The sequence below is a fragment of the Thalassophryne amazonica genome, chromosome 10 (assembly GCF_902500255.1).
Source record: "Thalassophryne amazonica chromosome 10, fThaAma1.1, whole genome shotgun sequence".
Classification (NCBI taxonomy): domain Eukaryota; kingdom Metazoa; phylum Chordata; class Actinopteri; order Batrachoidiformes; family Batrachoididae; genus Thalassophryne; species Thalassophryne amazonica.
In genome coordinates, this window is record NC_047112.1 from 65,707,159 (window position 1) to 65,728,544 (window position 21,386).

General features: G+C 41.2%; 1 protein-coding gene across 2 annotated transcripts in view; it reads right to left on the reverse strand.

The window, feature by feature from the left end:
* Nucleotides 1-20,718, reverse strand: part of acsbg2 (acyl-CoA synthetase bubblegum family member 2) — a 54,545-nt gene extending 33,827 nt beyond the window's left edge. The window contains exons 1-4 of one of the 2 annotated variants that reach the window (XM_034180159.1): nt 20,532-20,718; nt 7,872-8,007; nt 7,521-7,636; nt 3,804-4,075 (exon numbers count right to left, since the gene is read on the reverse strand). In XM_034180159.1, coding sequence (XP_034036050.1) covers nt 3,804-4,075; nt 7,521-7,636; nt 7,872-8,007; nt 20,532-20,538 — 531 coding nt within the window. In that variant the 5' untranslated portion in view covers nt 20,539-20,718. Of the gene's footprint in view, nt 1-3,803; nt 4,076-7,520; nt 7,637-7,871; nt 8,008-19,917; nt 20,129-20,531 lie in introns of those variants that run through there. The other variant, XM_034180160.1, reaches the window with a different exon arrangement.
* Between the last annotated feature and the right edge of the window lie 668 nt (nt 20,719-21,386).

Sequence of the window (21,386 nt, forward strand, 5' to 3'; positions counted from 1 at the left end):
AAAACCAAATAATGAAGAATGAATAATGAGCCAAGTAGCATGTTTTTTTTGGTACAAGTCTTTGGCTCTTAGAGGCAGAATATTCGGCTAACAAGGCTCATCTCTGAGCGTGGCGCTAATTTCAAGAAGTTCAAAATTTAGCAAAAATAGCGTGTGGCAGTTTATGTACGAGGTACTATAGGGACAAACAAGGATTTTAGAGGCATGTCTGTGGTGAGGACAAGGCTGTAAAAGCCTATTATCCTAGTGCCTGGTGGCTACGAGGACAGGACAGGCTATTTTGGACAGGCTATTTTGACTCTGCCCTTCCACACACTTTGTCGTGACAATCCCACCTGCTTTATGCGCTGGACTATGTATAAAAAATAATTATTTCAAAGCGGATTAATCATTTTCTGTCAAAGTCTGGATGTTGAAAACACCTCTAATCGCTTCTGGAATCACAGAGGACTGTCTTCAACTGCCGCTTTTCTTTCTCTCTTTTTCCTGCACTGCATGAGGTGGAGAACGTATTTGGAACAGCCTAAAAGGTAATTATTTGTAATGTTTACATTGTAATGGCTTGATAAAACAGTTGCATGTTCATTTCTTCTTATGAGCAGCTTTAAAAGTATGTTTATGATAGATTTTAACACCTCGTTTATAATCGATCAGATGAGCTGTGCGCTGATGCACTTATTCGCAGTGTTTTTTAATTGTTCGCGCAATGTTCATATACGTTCATATATTCATATACGCTCAATAGTTGAATAATTACTGAAAATTCTGACAAATCCATACGTGGCTCATTATTTATGGCTTTATTATTCGATGGGACCAAAGCTTTATACACCGGAAAATACATCAAGCTAAATGAACTTACATATAAATTGCTGACTGTGCAGACGTTATATATATATATATATATGTATATATGTATATTATTAAATATATAATATTATCATTTTTATATTATTATATATATTCTTATATTATTATGAAATCCATCCATCCATTTTCTTCCGTTTTATCCGGAGTCGGGTCGCGGGGGCAGCAGCTCAAGCAAAGCCGCCCAGACCTCCCAATCCACACACACCTCCCCCAGCTCCTCCGGGGGAACCCCAAGGCGTTCCCAAGCAAGCCAAGAGATGTAATCCCTCCAGCGTGTCCTGGGTCTTCTCCCAGTGGGACGTGCCCGGAACACCTCTCCAGCGAGGCGTCCAGGGGGCATCCAGAAAAGATGCCCGAGCCACCTCAACTGACTCCTTTCGACGTGGAGGAGCAGCGGCTCGACTCCGAGCTCCTCCCGAGTGACCGAGATCCAGCTTATTATGAAATATATTTTTATATATTATTAAAAATACAGCACGTATTCAGTAAGTTGATCAGACTCGGTAGTCAGCCAAAACATTTACAAACTGTTTTTCAGACTGACCCCATCCCACAATTTAAAAAAAAATTGTATTTATTTATTTTTATGTTGCTGGTATCATGAATCTGACTTTTTCACTCACAGCACTAAATGCTCTGTGTTCACAAAGGGAGATCGGGGAGTGACGAAAATATGGAGGTGGTGCGCAGGGTTCTAGCTTGGATAAAAGCCAGGTACGACAGCCCACGTCCCTTCATCATGTCCAGAAGGCTGGGGATGTTTGTTGAGTGGGCAATTTCATTCTGGGTTATCCAGTACATGGCCCTCAGTGAGGCAGTCGGAGTCCGTGGACATTTTTAAGTCAAGACTTAAAAACTATTTTTATTCTCTTTCTTATGAGTAGTTTTTATTTTGTTATGTTTTATTCTTTTACTTCTGTTTTTAATTAGGTATTTGAATTTTTTTGTTTTTATTTATTTATTTTCATTTTTTTTATGTTGAACTGTTCGGTGTGAGGCACCCTGAGACGGCTTTTGTTGTAATTTGGCACTTTATAACTGATTAAATTGAAATTGAACAACATTTTATTGAGTCTTAAAGTAAATAAATATGAAATTGGTTACTGGATCCTTAAACTCTGGACATAATAAACTCTACATGGTGGATCCTTGATCTCTGGACATAAACAGAAATAAAATCTGTTAGTTTTTGTCAAAAGCATTTCCTTTCAGACATTATTATTGGCATGAATGGCTTTCCATACCTATGAGCTGAGCTCTTGCAGCTGTGCTGCAGGTCAGGTTTATAAAGAATGCAAGATGTCTCATTCTGGGAGAAAAACCGTTTTAGGCGATTGTAGTTTACTGTCTGTATTGTAAGAGGTGTCATTTTATTTAAAGCGGCGATTCGTTTTGAAGTTATTAATTCAGAGCGGACTCGGAATTAAGCAGCATTTGAAGCTTGTTTCTCGACTGCAACAAAACAAGAGTCCCAGTTAGTGACTTTAATCCACACAAAAACGAGTCATGATATTTTAATGGCTTTCAGAGGGGTTAAGAAGCGGATGTACCACTTCTGAAGAGCAGCGAATCAAAGAGCCAAAAGCCATTGAATCGAAGCATTGCTTTGATTCACGCTTCAAACTGGAGTCGCGCTGCAGAAACGGTTGATTACAGACGCTGTATTGAAAATCGTAACGGTCCAAAATAAGCGTAAGGGTCCAAAATTATAGCGTAATGGGCCGTAATGCAAGTTTGCGTTAGCTAGAACCCTGGGTGCGGATTAACATATCTGCATAAAAATGTACAAAAGTAAGTGAAGTATGAATGAGCAGGAACCAGCAAAAAAAAAAAAGCCCTAAAAAGTCATGTGATGAGCCTGAACTCAAACAGACTGCTTTAACTACTTGTAATCATAGACTTCCACCAAGCAAATTTTTTTCCACGTTATGTACTCTGTGCATTAAAAGCCAAATGGCCTCTGTGTACATGTGTGTGTGCATGTCACTTCGATCACGGAGAAACTGGGGAGAGCTGACATATGCCGTTTGGTATGTTTCTGTATTTTGGGTCAAGCATGAACGCTGCGTAAACGGAACTTTGATAGAACTAATATTTTTGGAGAAATCAGGGATATTAGGTAACAACAGTGAAAAATGGACATTGATATCACCATTAATCAATCCCTGGTAACCACACAAACTGTGAACAAAGGAAATATCTCAACCTTGCCAGGTGTAAAACATGACATCAACTAAATGTGCCAAATAATAAATACTAATATTCACAAAACTTTCTCATTTTAATTTCCTGCACTTTCAGTTAAAATCACTGTAGAAACTTTGCATAATTTATTACCACCCTTGAAAAATGTCAGCTGTCTATTTTATAAACACTACCTAATCTTGAACCCATGGATCCCCATGGGCAACATGCTAGTTTTACAAATCCCATAAATGTGCCTGGATGGTGAGTGGATGCTAAATTTGTGAAGGATTAAGGGCAGGTGTGGTTGTAAATGACAGTTTCTGCAAAATAGAATAAAATAAAATAAAAAATACTACATCTGAGAAGTAAACTGTTACTTTTACCATAACGTCTCCACAACACATATATAAACCATTTTGTTATTGTTTAACAGTGGTCGTCTTCTAAAACTCAAATAATGAGGCCACAACTTCTCCTACCCTGCAGACAGGATTTAGTGTGAATGTAGCTGAAGCAGACACTTCTTTCTCTCTCTCTGTCTGTCTGTCATTATATGTGGTGTTGAAGATACGTATAGCTTGAAATGAGCTTGGTTGTCACTTTTTTTAATTTCCAAAGCCTAGAAAACCTTGTTTTGGTAACCACCAAGGCCTATACTGTTTGACTGAAGAATATACAACTCAGCGGAACAACTAGGACCAAACCTTGTAAAGTGTGGTCCAGTTTTCTTCACCTCTGTCTCTCACCTTGAGGAAGCCCTTGGCTGCGGTGCGGCATTCTTGGTAGTATTCTCTGTAGTTTAGGGTCTTTTGCTGGTCGCCCTCCTTCCAGCTCAGAGCTGTGCAGTTTCCAAAACACTCCACAGATGAGGTGAACATCTGGTGGATGGTCAAAGAGGGCTCAGCAGCCAAACCAGAGTCCCCCATCCTCAGCTTTACCTCTCCATTGCCTTGGGTTGTCCACAGACCCAGTTCTGCTGCTGTCGGCACTGACAAGGAATGTGGCCTCTGGGTGCTCACTGGAAGAAACAAGGCAGTCAGAACACTCAAAGGCATGTGAAGGAAAAGAGAAAAGATTGGACAGGATACCATCACCTTTACAGCCAAACAGTATCTTGGACTCATGCACAAAGCAGAAAATGGGTGAATTGTTCATTTTGTGTTGTACTAATGTAGAACCATGTGTGTGTGTGTTTGTGTGCATACCAGAACCAAATAAATCTGGATCATATGTTGCAATGACACAACCAAAAAACATCCCCTAAAAAAATAAATAAAATAAAAACCAACCTTCTACCTCAGGAAGGTTTTGGGCTTAAATTACTGTATACCTACAAAAGACCTACGGAGAGGGCAGGGGGGCAATACAGAGACCTGGTGAGGGCCTTCAGTGACTGGAGCAAGCGGAACGGCCTTCTCCTGAACACGTCCAGGACCAAGGAGATGGTTGTGGACTTCCACAGGTCCAGGTCTCCCATGCAACCCAACAGCATCTGGCGCAACAGCATCGAGATGATGCAGACCTATAAACACTTAGTGTGGTCCATACACACTTGAACAACAAGCTGGACTGGTCGGCTATTATGGATGTGCTCTACAGGAAGGGACCGAGTTGGCTGTTCTACCCAAGAAAGCTCAGGTCCTTTGATTTCTGTGCGCAGATGCTGCAGATGTTCTATCACAGGGGTTGAAATACATTTTTTTAACCTACTTGCACTGGTACTAGTAACAAAAAAAATTACTTGCACCAAAATAAAAGTTACTTGCACAACCAAAGGTCAGTCTTATATCAACCTTAAATCTCCTCCTCTGATTTGTCAGACTCTTCCTCTCTGGGGAGAGTTTGAGGAGAGAGCAGCAGCAGTGGCAGACAGTTGTTTTTTTTCACGTGCACAGGGGAACGAATTGTCCCTGAAGATTATTTTATTTATTAACTACACAGATGTATAATAAAACAAATGGTGACTGGTTTATAACACAATTATGACAGAGTTTGAGGGGAGAGAGAGCGAGGAACCGCAGTGGCAGAGTTTTTTTTTTTCTTTTCTTTGTTTACATGTGCGAGCGTGAACGAGACAGGAGGTCCTCAAACTGGAGCTCCTGCAGCTCCAGTTATTTGCTGCAGCTCCAGCAGCAAATAATGAAACTCCCCAAATTGGGAACGTCTCATGAGGATGTTGTGAACCCAGGGACGGCACCGCTGGCGACGTTTGTCAGCTTTCCACAACAAATAGAGCACAGCAACCGTGCTCCGTGTGTGAGAGTCATAAAACGCAGGGAAGACGAAGACAACACACTGGAAATTGTTTTTTTCTTATTTATTCCTTTATTGGTTCATTCTACTGGTGCTTATAGTTGATAAAACTTGGATAAAGTTACTTGCACCAGTGCTGGTGCAGTATAAAATTACATGCACCGCTCGAATAATACATGCACAAACTAGCACATGCACGTACTAATTCGACCCCTGTATCAGCACTCTCTCCTATGCTGCTGTCTGCTGGGGAGGCAGCATTACAGAGCAGCTGGACTAGCTGAACAGGAGGGCCGGGTTGGTGTTGGGAAGGAGCCTCGTCCCACTGGGGATTGTGGTGGAGAGATGCATAATGGGCAAGCTGCTGGCCAACAAGGACAATGCTAGCCACCCGCTCCACTACATCCTGCAGTCGCAGTGGGCAGCTCATCTCCCTGCGCTCGCAGACTGAGCGGCACAGGAGGTCCCTTCCTCCCCACAGCCATCAGACTGTTTAACAACGCAGTCGATGGCAGGGGTTCCTGAGCTGGCTGTTGCTGCCCCCTGAGACCCCACATGGGCACTGTGCAACAGACAGATGTCACTACTTCTTCTTTTTTTTTAACTATTGTTAATTATTTGTCGATTTATTAATTTTTTAATCTTTTATCACATTTTCAATATTTGTAATGTTTTATCGTCATTGTCAACATCATTTGCTCACTTTTTGACTTTTAATGCTTGGTTGCTGTTGTTGTCTTTTGTTTGTTGTCTGTACCTGTGAGCTACAGGATGCCTGAATTTCCTCAAGGGATTACTACAGTAAGTAAATATCTGTCGATCTAAAACCATTTCCCTTCCAGGCCTTGGTAGCTGCTAATGGCCCCTTCACACATAGTGCAAAGTTGTCGAAGTGCGCATGAAGCAGGAATCGTGTGCAAAACTTGTAAAATCATCCCTGCCTCGAACGCCTCATACACCTATTACTACAACTATTTGCGCACACCAACTCCTGAAAGACAGAGTGTGCGCTGTGCGAACCCATCGATCCCTCTCGCGGCAGGTGTCGGCCAAATTACAGTTGACATACACGAACATCTAACACTGCTCGTTTGGCACTTAGAAAATATGTGGCCATTCGCACTCTTGGCACGACAACAGTCTGCAGACAATCACTGTTGTGCTGACAGTGAAATCTGTCTAAGTTCCTCAAGAGTGTGGCTTTGGTGTGTGCACTGAACTGACAGGAGGTGTGGCCGCCGACAGAAGCAGCTGTGGAGATCTGTGGATCTGGACATCTGCAACATGCTACAGATGATTCATTGATAAAAAGTGCTTGGATTCAGCGGAGAAACATAAAAGAGAGGATCCAGATGTTAAAGAAACACAGGTAGGTGAGTCTTTACTAACAAGTGACGCCAGCAGCAGGATCAACAAGTGAAACTCAGGAAAAGAAACTACGGTCCACGATGGGTCTACCTACGGTCTACCTGTAGTTTCCTCTGGTCCTGTTCTGCCTGCCTTGTGCATCACATGCAAGAAAGTAGATAAATACAGTTGTATGCAAATGTTTGGGCACCCCTGATAATTTTCATGATTTTCCTTTATAAATTATTGGTTGTCTGGATCAGAAATGTCAGTTAAATATATCATATAGCAGACGAACACACTGGTATTTGAGAAGTGAAATGAAGTTTCTAGTATTTAGAGAACATGTGCAATAATTATTTATTTACTCAAGTATTATTTCAGTTATTTGCTGCACTAATACTTCAGTTTCTGACAAAATGTTCCATTAGAGACTTGAGCACCTCACAATCAATTTGACACCAATGTTTGGACTCATTCCTGAGATATGACATAATGCCCATAGAAGCACATGAAGAATAGATCATTGGTGGCTTTAGGTAGGTTGGTGAATTCAGCAGATCACTACAAGGGTCAAGCAATGTCACTTCCTGGAATCACATATGGATATTCTTGAACTGTGGGTGGATCATGGAGCAAATACATCATGGACAAGTATTTTCCATCCAGTGACTGAAGGGGAAAGGAATGTCAGAGTGGAAATGGAAACCAGGAAAAAGGAAATCCTGCCAAAGAGTGTGATGCTGACGCCAGTGTTTACGCTTGCATTTGTCTTCATGCACGAATTATCACGTGCACCATCAACACAAATAGTCACATGTGTTAGAGCTGAAGCCATTTTTTCTGTGCAGCATTTCTCTCACCTGTTTGTGTCTTGGAGGCGTTTTCAGCAGAGACGTCTGCACGCTGGTTGGCAGCGTCATCAGCAGCACAGATCTCCTCTTCTCTTTCCCCTGTGATCTCTTCCTCTGAAGAGTCACTGAAAAACATATAAACCAAACACACAGTGAGATAAGCGGATTTTAGAACGTGCACCCTCCTCTGAGGGTGAGTCCCAATGTGGGGTTTTGACCCCCTCCGTAGGTCAGAGCCCATGTGATGAATAACATACATACGTTTTAGTTTATCTTCTACACCGGTCTACAGAACATGTCAGTTATCCCATCAGTAATATGACGATATGAGTCCACTGGTGTGTTATTGTGCGGACGTACTTGATTGGATCCACAGTGTGGTCTTTGGCTGAGGCTCTGCTGTTGCCTGCACCACATGATGAATCCAAGAAGCCGTTGGATATGGGCAGATCCATCACCACAGCTTCAGACATGGCGGTGGACTCACACGTGGTCACTGACATTACACAACATATTGGGCTTTTTAGAAAACACGTCACAAGCGAAATACCTTGTTACAAAACAAGTGAATCCTTAAAACTGCAACAAAGCAAAAGGCAGCATTATTTATAACAGTCCTAATTATATTTTTGTGGTATTTAAATTTCATATAAATGGAACTTATTTGCTTTTGCAGCTCAGTGCATTATTACAGACAGCTAAGAAAGCAAGGCCAGGCCTGAAAAGAACTATGACTTCAAATTAAAAGAGAAACTAAGGCATTATTGCCCCTGTGCCAGAACTGCCATGCAGTAATGTTGACAAGTTGCAAATAGCAGCAAATTCTAGCACTCCAAACATTGACATTTGTGAGTTGTTGGCACCGTGTTAACTGTAATATGCACACACAAATCAATGCATACATTAGCATATCAGTCCCAAGGTTTGAATATAATAAAATGTAGTCTGAGTATTGGTGATTTATAACAACTATCCAAAAACAAAACCAACCAATATAATGTACATAGACTAGCAGAAAATCATAGCAATTATTAAATCCCAAAGTTTCTTCATGACTTTGGGATTTTGGAATGGTCAAGAATGAGTCAAGGCTGAGTCTTTGGTGGTGGCAAGACCAAGTTCAGACCGAGTACTACAACACTAATGCCTTGTATTTGTCTATAATATGACTGTCTGTGGAGCAGGTGTGGTAGTCAGGCAACAGCACTTATCAGTCCACATGGCCGGTAGTAAATGAAGTTACTATAAATAACTCTGTCTTGCAACAGACTGTGCAAACACAACACCTTTTTTAAAACATTGCCATGACGCCACCTTACATGACATACTTAGACATTCCAACATGACAACGATCCAAAACACAAGGCCAAGTCAACCTGTCATTAGCAACAGCAGAATAACGTGAAGGTTCTGGAGTGGCCATCTCAGTCTCGTGGCCTCAATATCATTCAACCATTCAGGGTTGTTTACATTGTGCCTTGAACCGGAACTCTGCTGAAAGTGACCTCTCGCGTGAGTCACAGGCTGCGAGATAGTGCAAGATTCACAACTGCGAAACAGTGAACAAGAAGGAACAAACACAGTTAAAGGCCTGGACCTACTGGGGAGGGAATTAAATGCACATTATTTGAGTATACAAACTTCGGGCGTTCGTTGTCATCCAGAACAAAATTGGCCAAAAATGAGAAATTCCTCAGTATGAATTACGGATATATTAATAATGTATAGCGAATATATGACGAACAATCACGGCTGTATGACGCATGTATTGAGGAAACGGATCGGACACATTGCGATTATCACAAAGTATTACGGATGTATTGAGAATGCACTGCGCACGTGTTGTGGAAACAGCAGTTACATTGTGCATGCAAGACATCTGCAATGCAGTCATAAAAGACGCACACTCGGGCCTTTCGGCATCACTATTCACACCAACACCACAGCCTCTGGAGCAATTGCTGGAATTGGACAAGTTAATTGGCAGCAACTATCACACTACGTCTTTGGGGATCCATAACTGGGTGATTCTTAGACTACGGGCACTTATGTCCTTTGATCATATTGTATGAAAAACAGAAAAAAGGGGAAATTACACACTTTTATAGTTATCTTTACAATGAACGTGTGTTAAGAAATTTGTTCTAGTAGTCTATGATGACTTTTTCACCTTTTTTCAGCATCATTATATGCAAATATTGCCGTTTTGTGCTTGTCCCACACCCAGACTTTTGATCTTCAATGATAAAAATGAATGGTAAAAAAAAAAAGTTTTTTCTAATGTTTTAAAATATCTCTGAATAAAATATCAGTAAAATAATCAAAACATAATTGGGGTATTCAATGTCATACAACTGTTGTGATTTTTTTTTTTAAATAAAATGTAGTTGTCCCACACTATTGCCATAATTTCCACCACAACACTGTAATGTCCCTTTAAACAGTTTGTATGAAAGATTGTTTGGGTAGTTTCTATGGAGATAAACAGTGACATCAGAGCACATGTATATAGAGCCAAATCACAACAAACAGTTGCCCCAAGGCGCTTTATATTGTAAGGCAATGGTGTGGTGGAAATTACATTTACAAGGCCAATAGTGCCCGTAGTTAAAGAATCACCCAACTACATCTGTACGTCTCCACAGCTGAACTGGCAATGACTGGCAAGTATGTCAATTTCTGCCACATTTATATAGTACTTTGGGTTTACGTGAAGTGTTTGTTATGTATTTGCAAACTGTCCGCAAAGCAGATGCAAAGCAGACGTAATACAAATGCTTTATTTGTGGCCACTCTGTATGTAGTCGCTACACCTTATTTTAGTTCGTGATGTGGACGTGATAGGCACGCTATATATCCGTATTACACACTGTCCCAGTCCTCTGCCAAGCCGCAATACCCCGTCAGTTGCAGATATCAGTGGATAACGGCGGATATACAGCGCATAGATTGCGTATGTATTGAGTATGTAAGGCGGATGTCATCCGCAACCAAAGTTTTGTGCAGCTCAAAAATCCTGGCAACGGAAAAACGTGCCTCTGCGGATAACTGCGGATGCGTGCAGATGTCGGCCGACTCATACAAGCATGTTTCACGGATATTGCGGATGTTTAGCGAATATAAACCAATTTTGTGTGCAATTCATACACAAATCTTCCTAAACGCCAGTGGGACCGGGCCTTAAGCCCCCGATACACATAGCAAGAATATGGAGGAACCATGTTCGATACAGAAAATATTGCCATAATCCAACGCAGTCGGGAGGAAAAGAGACGTGGCCAGCAATGTCGGGACGCATCCATATCACCTCGTCTACACCTGTACAATGGCATCCAAAGCTTATGTAGACAACAGGTACATGATACAGACTGCTGTTAGACTGCCATAAAAGGCACTGAAGACTGCCCATTGTCCAAACGTCTGGATGGCAAACATGGGAATGGAGCGCTGTGTTCCTCACGCGCATGTGCGTGCGAGTGTGCAGCGCACGTGTGGGACTGCAATTATTGCTCAGCCGTGCGTGTGTGTGTGTGTGTGTGTGTGTGTGTGTGTGTCTGTGTGTGTGTACATAACGCTGCATGGGCCACTAAGCCCACATGCACCAGGGGACAGCTTCGCTCAAAGTTTGCTGACAGTTGGCCATGTAGTCTCATGCTTCAGATGGAGCGCCTTTCCAAGGAACTTTTTTTCTTGTTTGCTCATTTCAGGAGCACAACACAACTCTGGACACCACGATGGTTGGATTATCACATGGGATTAATTTTTTATTTTGGGTGAGAGGATTTTAGCTGCAGGCTGCTGTCCCAGCTTCACGTCCACGTTTGCGCTGTGAAACACTCCTGGACCGCTGTTGGAGTTGAGATTCATGTTTATTAATGGTGTAACAGCCTGGCACTACAGTTCCATGTCATATCTCCTACAGAGTTAGAACATGATCATTTATTACAGCATGAGGTCCATTCAGCTCCAAGACTGACGCATGCAGTGACGCTTTACTGCGCACCACGGACAGGCACAGCAGCCCTTGTTATGATGGAGACAATAGTTCACATTATTTACGTCGCCCATGGGAAGGAATGGGCAAATATCTGTACTGTAAGGTCTATTGTGAATATAACAGCTTGTTCAGATTTGCAGCTGCATGCGCGCAGTAAGTGCATGGAGCTTTTGGTTTGATAGCCGCTGTTCACATTCACTGTACGTGATAATTATGAATTATTATCATGATGAATCATGCCAGATACATTTCAACAGTTCCTTTGCACTTGGGGGGGAGGGGGCGGCATTACTACACACGCAGGTCATACCGGCAGGCTTTGCTGTGCCAGATCCTACTCGAGGTTCCCTCGTATGCGCTCAAATTGTTTCGGATCCCGTTTTGCCGCCATCGGAATATGTAAATTGCGGTCAGATGGTCGTCAGATTACACATGGACCGCAGTCAGATAGGTGTCCCATTTTGACAGCGCCCGGAGGGTTTTGAACATGTGCATCACACTCGGGGCCGCCAGCCGATTTTGACCAACTGTGTGGACTAACGCAGATGGCTGTCAGAACGTTTTGAAACTGAAATTCAACACTTTTCGGATGTGCGCCAATTCATAATTCCGACGCCATTCTGCGTGATTCCCACTATGTGTGATGAGGGTATTAGTGTACATGAAGCACAAACATAAGGATTTGAATACAGTATTTATTAATAATGTGAGTCAGGGACATTTAGGTTTGTTGTGAAATGTGTGGATTGATTGATAACTATTGTGTTTTCATGTATTTAGGCTTTTCGTACATTGGGGGAGGTGAACACCATTCCACTAAAGTACCACTACTGGTGCGTTTTGTTTTTTTGGCCATTGGCGAACAGTGAATACGGTAATGCACCTGCATGATTTTTGAAAGTGTTTTGAAGGCTCAGTCTGGCTAAGCCTGGTTCACACGACAGGAATATCTGATAAGATTATCTTTAGCGTCATCACGATTGCCCAGGCATCCTTAAGACTGTCAGAAGGGGAAGATCGGATCCAATATCCGCCTAATTATCCTGCCATGTGAACCAGCCTTAGATTTCTTTTTTGAGGTAAATGGTATGTATGGTGGAATATTGTAATAAGTATGAATTTGTTTAGGCGATCTGCAGACAGTCTGGCAACAGCATTTGTTTTGAAATGTAGGCTACATTTTAACGGACTTCTTACCAACATGGATGTGCATGTGTTGCCATGTTGTTGCAAAAGTGGCAAACTTTACGAGTGGTGTCACTTGTAATGCCCACCCTCTGTGCTGACTAAAGCTTTCTTCTCACATTCGTATTTCTGCAATACTTCACTTCCATTTGGCATGCCTGGTAGATCGCTTTGCTTTTGTCAAGTTCATCTTTGTTGTTGCCATTTATGAACCCGAAATTTTGGCAGATAGTAGCTTTAAGCATTTCGGGTGTTTTCCTGCTACTGTCAAAATAGAATGCAATTACTGTATCAGGTTTGTTGTCCTTTCAGTTTGTGAGAGGATTAGTGGCCGCAAAGCGGCAGAAGGCTTCTGGGCTTAAGGTTGAACATTCAAGGGGCTAAATGAAAGTTTGTGATGAACTTTGCCAAGGTTCAGAAGTGTTTCTCTACTGTAACTTACAGTCGCGTAGGTGGCAGAAGAGTAGGACAGAGATGCCACGAAGTGCGCCATCTTGGAAGGACTAATGTTACAATGATAATCAAAAATAAAGGTTTTGAAAATTAATCCCAAACACCTTAATAATAAAGGATGCACATCATTGTACCATGCATAAACCATATCTGAAAAGTGAGGCCGATCTGACAAAGAGAGATATGCAAGCCACACACACACACACACACACACACACACACACACACACACACACACACACACACACACACACACACACACACACACACACACACACACACACACACACACACACACACACACACACACACACACACACGCACACGCACACGCACACGCATCTTGCTTTATTAAATCTGGGACTCTGTAGCAAAAACTTTGTTTTGCAAGATGTTTTGGGTTCCAGTAACTCCCAAACAAGACCCTGGAGTGTTCTGGGAACATTTATATGGTTAATGGAACTAGGAGTTGTAATTTAAAGATGGACTTTCACCAAAAATAAATAATTTGAGACAATTTCTTTTACAAACCTAACCAGGAGACAATGATGTGACTCAATGCTACTTTAGGGAAATCTACTTCAGGAGGAACCGACCATCACACCCCCACCCCACCCCAGTGAGTATTGGAGTTTTACATTTTTAAGCACATTGAAGCACACAAACTGGAATGTTCCAAAATTCAGTGCCATTTCAAGACAGGTACAGAGCTCGGAGCAAAGCTGCCCACAGCCTGAAATTCTTCACTGACAGGACTCAAGCCTCAAAGCATCATGGGCACATAGATGGCATCACTGTTGATGTCAGGTGAGCAGCCAGGTGACCTTGAAGAAACATCAGCTCATACTGTCCCCACCTGGCACCTGCTCAACCAAGATATCACTGAGGACACACATAGTGGAAACTGCCCTCTGAACATTTGCCACTATGTCTCTGAGGCCATTGGGCCCAAACTAACCACACTTGTTTAGACCCAGTGGAGTAAACAATCACCATCTGTATATAACTGGGTCACAAGGTCAAATCAAATCAATGTTATTTATATAGCGCCAAATCACAACAAACAGTTGCCCCAAGGCGCTTTATATTGTAAGGTAAGGCCATACAATAATTACGGAAAAACCCCAACGGTCAAAACGACCCCCTGTGAGCAAGCACTTGGCAACAGTGGGAAGGAAAAACTCCCTTTTAACAGGAAGAAACCTCCAGCAGAACCAGGCTCAGGGAGGGGCAGTCTTCTGCTGGGACTGGTTGGGGCTGAGGGAGAGAACCAGGAAAAAGACATGCTGTGGAGGGAAGCAGAGATCAATCACTAATGATTAAATGCAGAGTGGTGCATACAGAGCAAAAAGAGAAAGAAACACTCAGTGCATCATGGGAACCCCCCAGCAGTCTAAGTTTATAGCAGCATAACTAAGGGATGGTTCAGGGTCACCTGATCCAGCCCTAACTATAAGCTTTAGCAAAAAGGAAAGTTTTAAGCCTAATCTTAAAAGTAGAGAGGGTGTCTGTCTCCCTGATCCGAATTGGGAGCTGGTTCCACAGGAGAGGAGCCTGAAAGCTGAAGGCTCTGCCTCCCATTCTACTCTTATAAACCCTAGGAACTACAAGTAAGCCTGCCGTCTGAGAGCGAAGCGCTCTATTGGGGTGATATGGTACTATGAGGTCCCTAAGATAAGATGGGACCTGATTATTCAAAACCTTATAAGTAAGAAGAATAATTTTAAATTGTATTCTAGAATTAACAGGAAGCCAATGAAGAGAGGCCAATATGGGTGAGATATGCTCTCTCCTTCTAGTCCCCGTTAGTACTCTAGCTGCAGCATTTTGAATTAACTGAAGGCTTTTCAGGGAACTTTTAGGACAACCTGATAATAATGAATTACAATAGTCCAGCCTAGAGGAAATAAATGCATGAATTAGTTTTTCAGCATCACTCTGAGACAAGACCTTTCTAATTTTAGAGATATTGCGTAAATGCAAAAAAGCAGTCCTACATATTTGTTTAATATGCGCTTTGAATGACATATCCTGATCAAAAATGACTCCAAGATTTCTCACAGTATTACTAGAGGTCAGGGTAATGCCATCCAGAGTAAGGATCTGGTTAGACACCATGTTTCTAAGATTTGTGGGGCCAAGTACAATAACTTCAGTTTTATCTGAGTTTAAAAGCAGGAAATTAGAGGTCATCCATGTCTTTATGTCTGTAAGACAATCCTGCAGTTTAGCTAATTGGTGTGTGTCCTCTGGCTTCATGGATCGATAAAGCTGAGTATCATCTGCGTAACAATGAAAATTTAAGCAATGCCGTCTAATAATACTGCCTAAGGAAAACATGTATAAAGTGAATAAAATTGGTCCTAGCACAGAACCTTGTGGAACTCCATAATTAACCTTAGTCTGTGAAGAAGATTCCCCATTTACATGAACAAATTGTAATCTATTAAATAAATATGATTCAAACCACCGCAGCGCAGTGCCTTTAATACCTATGGCATGCTCTAATCTCTGTAATAAAATTTTATGGTCAACAGTATCAAAAGCAGCACTGAGGTCTAACAGAACAAGCACAGAAATGAGTCTACTGTCTGAGGCCATAAGAAGATCATTTGTAACCTTCACTAATGCTGTTTCTGTACTATGATGAATTCTAAAACCTGACTGAAACTCTTCAAATAGACCATTCCTCTGCAGATGATCAATTAGCTGTTTTACAACTACCCTTTCAAGAATTTTTGAGAGAAAAGGAAGGTTGGAGATTGGCCTATAATTAGCTAAGATAGCTGGGTCAAGTGATGGCTTTTTAAGTAATGGTTTAATTACTGCCACTTTAAAAGTCTGTGGTACATAGGTCATTGAGTGAAAAGTCATTTTGGCACACAAAATTTTGACAACCTACAACTCACTCCAAGACATCTGCTCTGTACCAGTCAGACAACCTCATACTACTTAAGTCATGAGATCGCTGAATGTGCAGTTTTACCCAGAGATGGGCGGGAGATTTGGCAGTCAAAATTTCTAATTTATGCTTCAGGAGAGAGACGTCACAGAGCGACCTCAGTGTGGACGCTGCTGGTTTAGCCTTTAGCATAGAATGCAGCTGCAGATTCCTCAAGGCTGAACACAGCTGCTGTGGAGGACGAGTAGACAACAGGATAGGTGGGCCAATGACCATGACCCGGGTGAAGGTGGGGACAGACAGCTCCCAGGGCACTCTGTAGAGTCCACTCCTCTGCCCTGCAGACCCATTTAAGTTGAATCCAAAACTAAATTCCACCCATCAGTCCACTCTAGTAGACCACCCTGTTTTGTTCACTAGATCTGCATCTTTAACTGGATCTGGACCAAATGGGCGATTCATTTCCATTTATGTTGATTCCTTTTTATGTCACACACTGTTCATTTTGATCCAAATAGTGACTGTAATATCAATCCATCACCACTAGATTAAGAAAAGAAACACCAGTGATGTCTGCATAAGTGACCATTCCATCAAAAACATTGCAACACGATTCATTTGTCACGAGTGGACAGATTACAGAGGCATTCATCTCACAATCTGACTAAAAATAAAACTTCCTGGTAAAGAGTTGACCTCTAATCTGGTGATTTACTGACACCACCCCCTGAATATGCCTGGGGACTTCCCCTTCAGTTGAACTTATCAAAAACCAAAAACAGGAACGAGTTTTGTCAGAGGGCTTTCTATAATTTTCTTCATGGGACAGGAAGCATATTTTGCTTTGCAAAGTGAAACCTGAACAATTCCCCAATATGGGGAAACCGAATAACTCAAAATGTTAATGTTTCATTATCTCAAAGGTCAATAATTATTTTAATTAATTAAAATTAACTACAGCATTAAATTTCGTAATGTGACATAATGTAAAAATAATTTCATGAGTATTCTGCACTCATCTTATGATGCCATAACTTATTTGAAATATTTAATAGTGACTTTGTCTCAATTAAATATTCCATTTCTCACTTGAAAGTGGTGTTATTTATGTATTTATTTTTTTTGTATTGTTTTAAGTCGTATGACCTTCTTCATACTAAACCCTCTACAATGTTTATCAAAGTGGGACAGGAATCATTTTGGTGCTTTACTCACCGAAATTTACAAGAACACTCAGGGATCTTTGGGCTTTCTGTACAATCTGCTCCAACACCTGAGCCGTTGCTGCAAAATGATACAGTACAAATTCTTTGCACTAATATTATGATTTTTCCTCTAAATTTGATTCTGTTTTACTTCCTGAAGTAGTTAATTACAGTACCATGTTTAATTTTGTTCTATGTATGCATGTCTGAAATGCAGTAACTTGCTTTGGGGAGCTGATACATGGTATTTACTTTCTTTTTTTTTTCAGAAAAAGAGTAAGGAGTGTATATGTAGTAACATTAGAAATACAGAGGAAAATCAAAACACCATACACTGAACCCCCAATTTCTCTCTGATTATGGTAGTCCAACTCTAAGAACCTTGGTCAAAGCCATATAAAGTGAAATGACCACAAAGAAGTGGGAAAATACTGAATATCAAGTTTGTATTAATTATTCTGATCGCATTCAATGTTTCAATTTAGTCAAAAGAATACAACAAACACGCTGCACAATACGTCAAATTATTAAATGTGACATGAGTGGAATTATTACTGTTCAATTCATATGTTTTACATTTTTAGAATGTAATTACTGTTAAGAGATTAGAAAATAATGGTGTGTTTTTCTGATTTGGTACATTTCTGTGCTACTCTCTCTCTCTCTCTCACAGACCCCATTCACTGCGCTCCTCACTTGGCCATCTCCCTTGCTCTCTGTTTTGCAGCTAAATCAATACAAAATCCTTTCAGTGGTCATTGTGTGGAGGCATGACTGTGTTATCTGAGTTTTAGAACTTAACTACTATTGACCAATCAAAAAACAATGGATTATTTGTCCAATGTAGTAGATCTCTGTGCAGAAATGGTCTGTCTGTCACAGAACCCACTTCTCACTCAATCATCTCGCTCACTCTCTTTTTCTTTTGCAGCTTTACCCTTTAAAAATCCTTTACCCTGGGTTGTGAGGAGATAAGACAGTTATTTGAGTTTTAAAAAAATAATAACAGGTTTCTTCTGACTGTGTTATCTGAGTTGTAGAACTTAGCTACTACTGAACAATCATAACACAACGCCTTATTTGTCCAATGTAGTACATTTCTGTGCTGAAATGGCCTGTCTGCCTGTTTCTTCAACTGACAACCACACCTCAACAATCCATCAACAATACAGCATCCACTAATCTTCCAGCAGGTAGCAGACACGTCTATAGGATATTACCTAAAATAAATGTTGATCTTTCAACTGGATGTGTGTAACAAATTTAGCCCAATATGAATGGATTCATCCTCACTATATACTTTTAATTTGATGACTTGCATGAGGATGATGACATTTATTGTTTTTAAATACATAGTCTGATGGAGAGCAGCTAGCCGAATGGATAAGGAGCTAGCCTGCCAATATGTAGGGTTCAAATCCTTCTCATGCTTCCTGTCTGTGTCTTTGGACAAGACACCAATTAATCTATACATTGCTCTCAATCCACCCAGGTGCAAATGGGTACTGGTCTTTGCTGGGGTTGTAACTGGTGTCGTAGACTCTCATCTGCTTGATGTTACTGAGTCCGGAGGTAGGCACCGACACCAATTCACCCTATTGAGATATCCCATAATCCCTTGTGCAGCAGAGAGGTGCTGCAATCAAAACAACATGGAGAAACCACATGATGGCAATTGCAAATGAAAATTATACTACTCAAATGTAATTTTTTGCCTTTCAAACATTCATAAGAGACTGCATGCATGAGACCCTTGAACACTTGCTAAAACAAGTATTCTGTGTCTGCTACCTTCAACCTGCGTGGAACTTCATAAATGCAAACCAAATTTCAGACATCTTATATGTATTACTCTGGAACAAACAGCACAAACAGCGGTGTAAAGGACAATACACAGAGCGTTAAGAGAGCAAACTTCACTTTCCCTCAGAATGACAAGAACAGGATGAGATTGTGGCTCAAAGCAATTCCCACTGTAAATAACGGTGAAATCACTTGAGATTCTCATGTTTACATAATACGAACACAATCAACATCTAAAACCCCAGATAATATATTTTTGGCACAAATTTAGCCAAAGAGTTTTAGGCACAATATACAAAGAGTTTTCCCTTGCCATGTTGATGTCATTGTCCGTGTGCAGCAGTTAAATTACAGCTTTATCAGAGCATCCTGTTCTCCATTCTCGCAGTGCTGTCACCTTTCTGAGATTTTGCGAGATTTGTGCAAGATTTGAAACCTCAATCGGGCGAAAAGGCATATATAGGAGAGGCTGATGGGATGGAATCAGTGCCCTATGTATCCATCCATTTACTCACTGTGTATTGCAGGGGACATGTCTTTAGGGTTCCAAAGCCTATACGGATATTTTTATGCTTGAATTAATAATCTTAAAATGTTTAAGATGATCAGTTTCCTGAAGCAGAGACAGTACATAAAATATACATTTTCTGATGGGGGTAACTGACATGACAGAATACAGCATAATCAAGAAGACACATAAAAACTGCAAAATACAACATTTTTTAAATAAAATAAGTATCAAATAAAATAAGGATCATGAAGGATTTTACAGACACCTGTGTCCACGTAAATTAACCTGAAACCAACTCCATCTTCACCTCCAATCACAACAAAAGATTTTCTCCAAACACATCACCACACCTGCAAACTTCGAATTACTCCAGAGTCAAAGAGAACAAAACACAGACACCCTCCTCCAGTTCTGGTTTCTCTGCTGTCCATTTTGTCCAAAAACTGACAGGACTGTGATGAACTGCAGGATTTGTCATCCCCCGTGTTCTGCATCTGCACTGGTCCACCAAACCTCAGCATCCTCAGTCTTATATCATTCCATTTTTATTTCAAATATCTGTTTTTGGCTAATGCAAACCTTTCTGGAAAAAAAAATGCCAGATATGACAAATATGACAAATTCACACACTGTTCACAAGGGTTCCACCCGAGCTGCCATCTCTCCACAAGTTGTTGAGGGAAAAGCTGAACAAAAATCAACGTATTTAATTCTGTACATTACAATTACAGCTTGGCTGTTTCTTAAGAGACTAAAAATTTATTTCATGATTGCAGAATACCATCAGGTACTAAGAAAAGCCGGAAAAATTACAGAGTGACATCACCTCGGTTAAATAATCTTGAGTCATATAAAATCAATGTATCATATTTAACATAATATCCTGATCTGTATGAAATGCTGGAATAAATAATAGCTCTTAAGTCACATAAAGTAGATAATTACATTCAGCTGTGATACTCACGCTGCATCCCAGGAAACAAAAGTCTTTGTCCAGATTGTTTTGGGTTTTCTGTTTTATTAAACAGGTTATTTGAGTTTCAGTAAATGCTGTGACACTAAACAAAAAAATGTAGTACTGCAGCCGATCATTCCCCATTCATTTGCAAACGCTGGGTGGGGCCACTTCTCTAAACCCCACCCAGATAAGTAAACCGGCTTCCCCGCTGTGGACACGCCCTCAAACCCGTCTGATTGGCTAAAACTGCTCACACCATCAGACCGGGTTTTTTTTTTTTTTTTCTTCTTCTTCATTCCATATAAGGCCACGCACGGCGACAAGCAGACTAGGGAGGCGGAGCTCCGCTCAAGCACGCGCAAACGCACACAACAGAGGGGAGGTTGTGAAGTTCAATACCACCCCTGCCCCCGCCCCCCCGCCCCCTCCCCTCGTTTTGAGACGCAGTCACAGGCAGGGTTACTGTCGGTCACACCGTGGACTGTACATCCTGTGACAGTGTGACGACTCCAGAGGGGACCAGGTTTGGAGTAGGTGCTAATTTTTCAAGGGCCATACTAAAATATGAAATGGATGACTGACCACTAAGTCACGGTGCTGCCATGATTATTCAGTGGTGAGGAAGAATTTGTGCTAAATATCAAAATATCCATTTTAAAGCAAATTTCAAGTGGCTGCTATTTATGTCAATTCACAGAGGCACAGTGAGCAGCACAGTGACTAGTGGTTAGCACTGCTGCTTCACAGCAAGAAGGTCATGGGTTCAATTCCCACCTGTGGCCTTTCTGTGTGGAGTTTGCTTGTTCTCCCCGTGTTTGCGTGGGACATGCAGTTGAAGTGAATTGAAAACTTTATAATTGC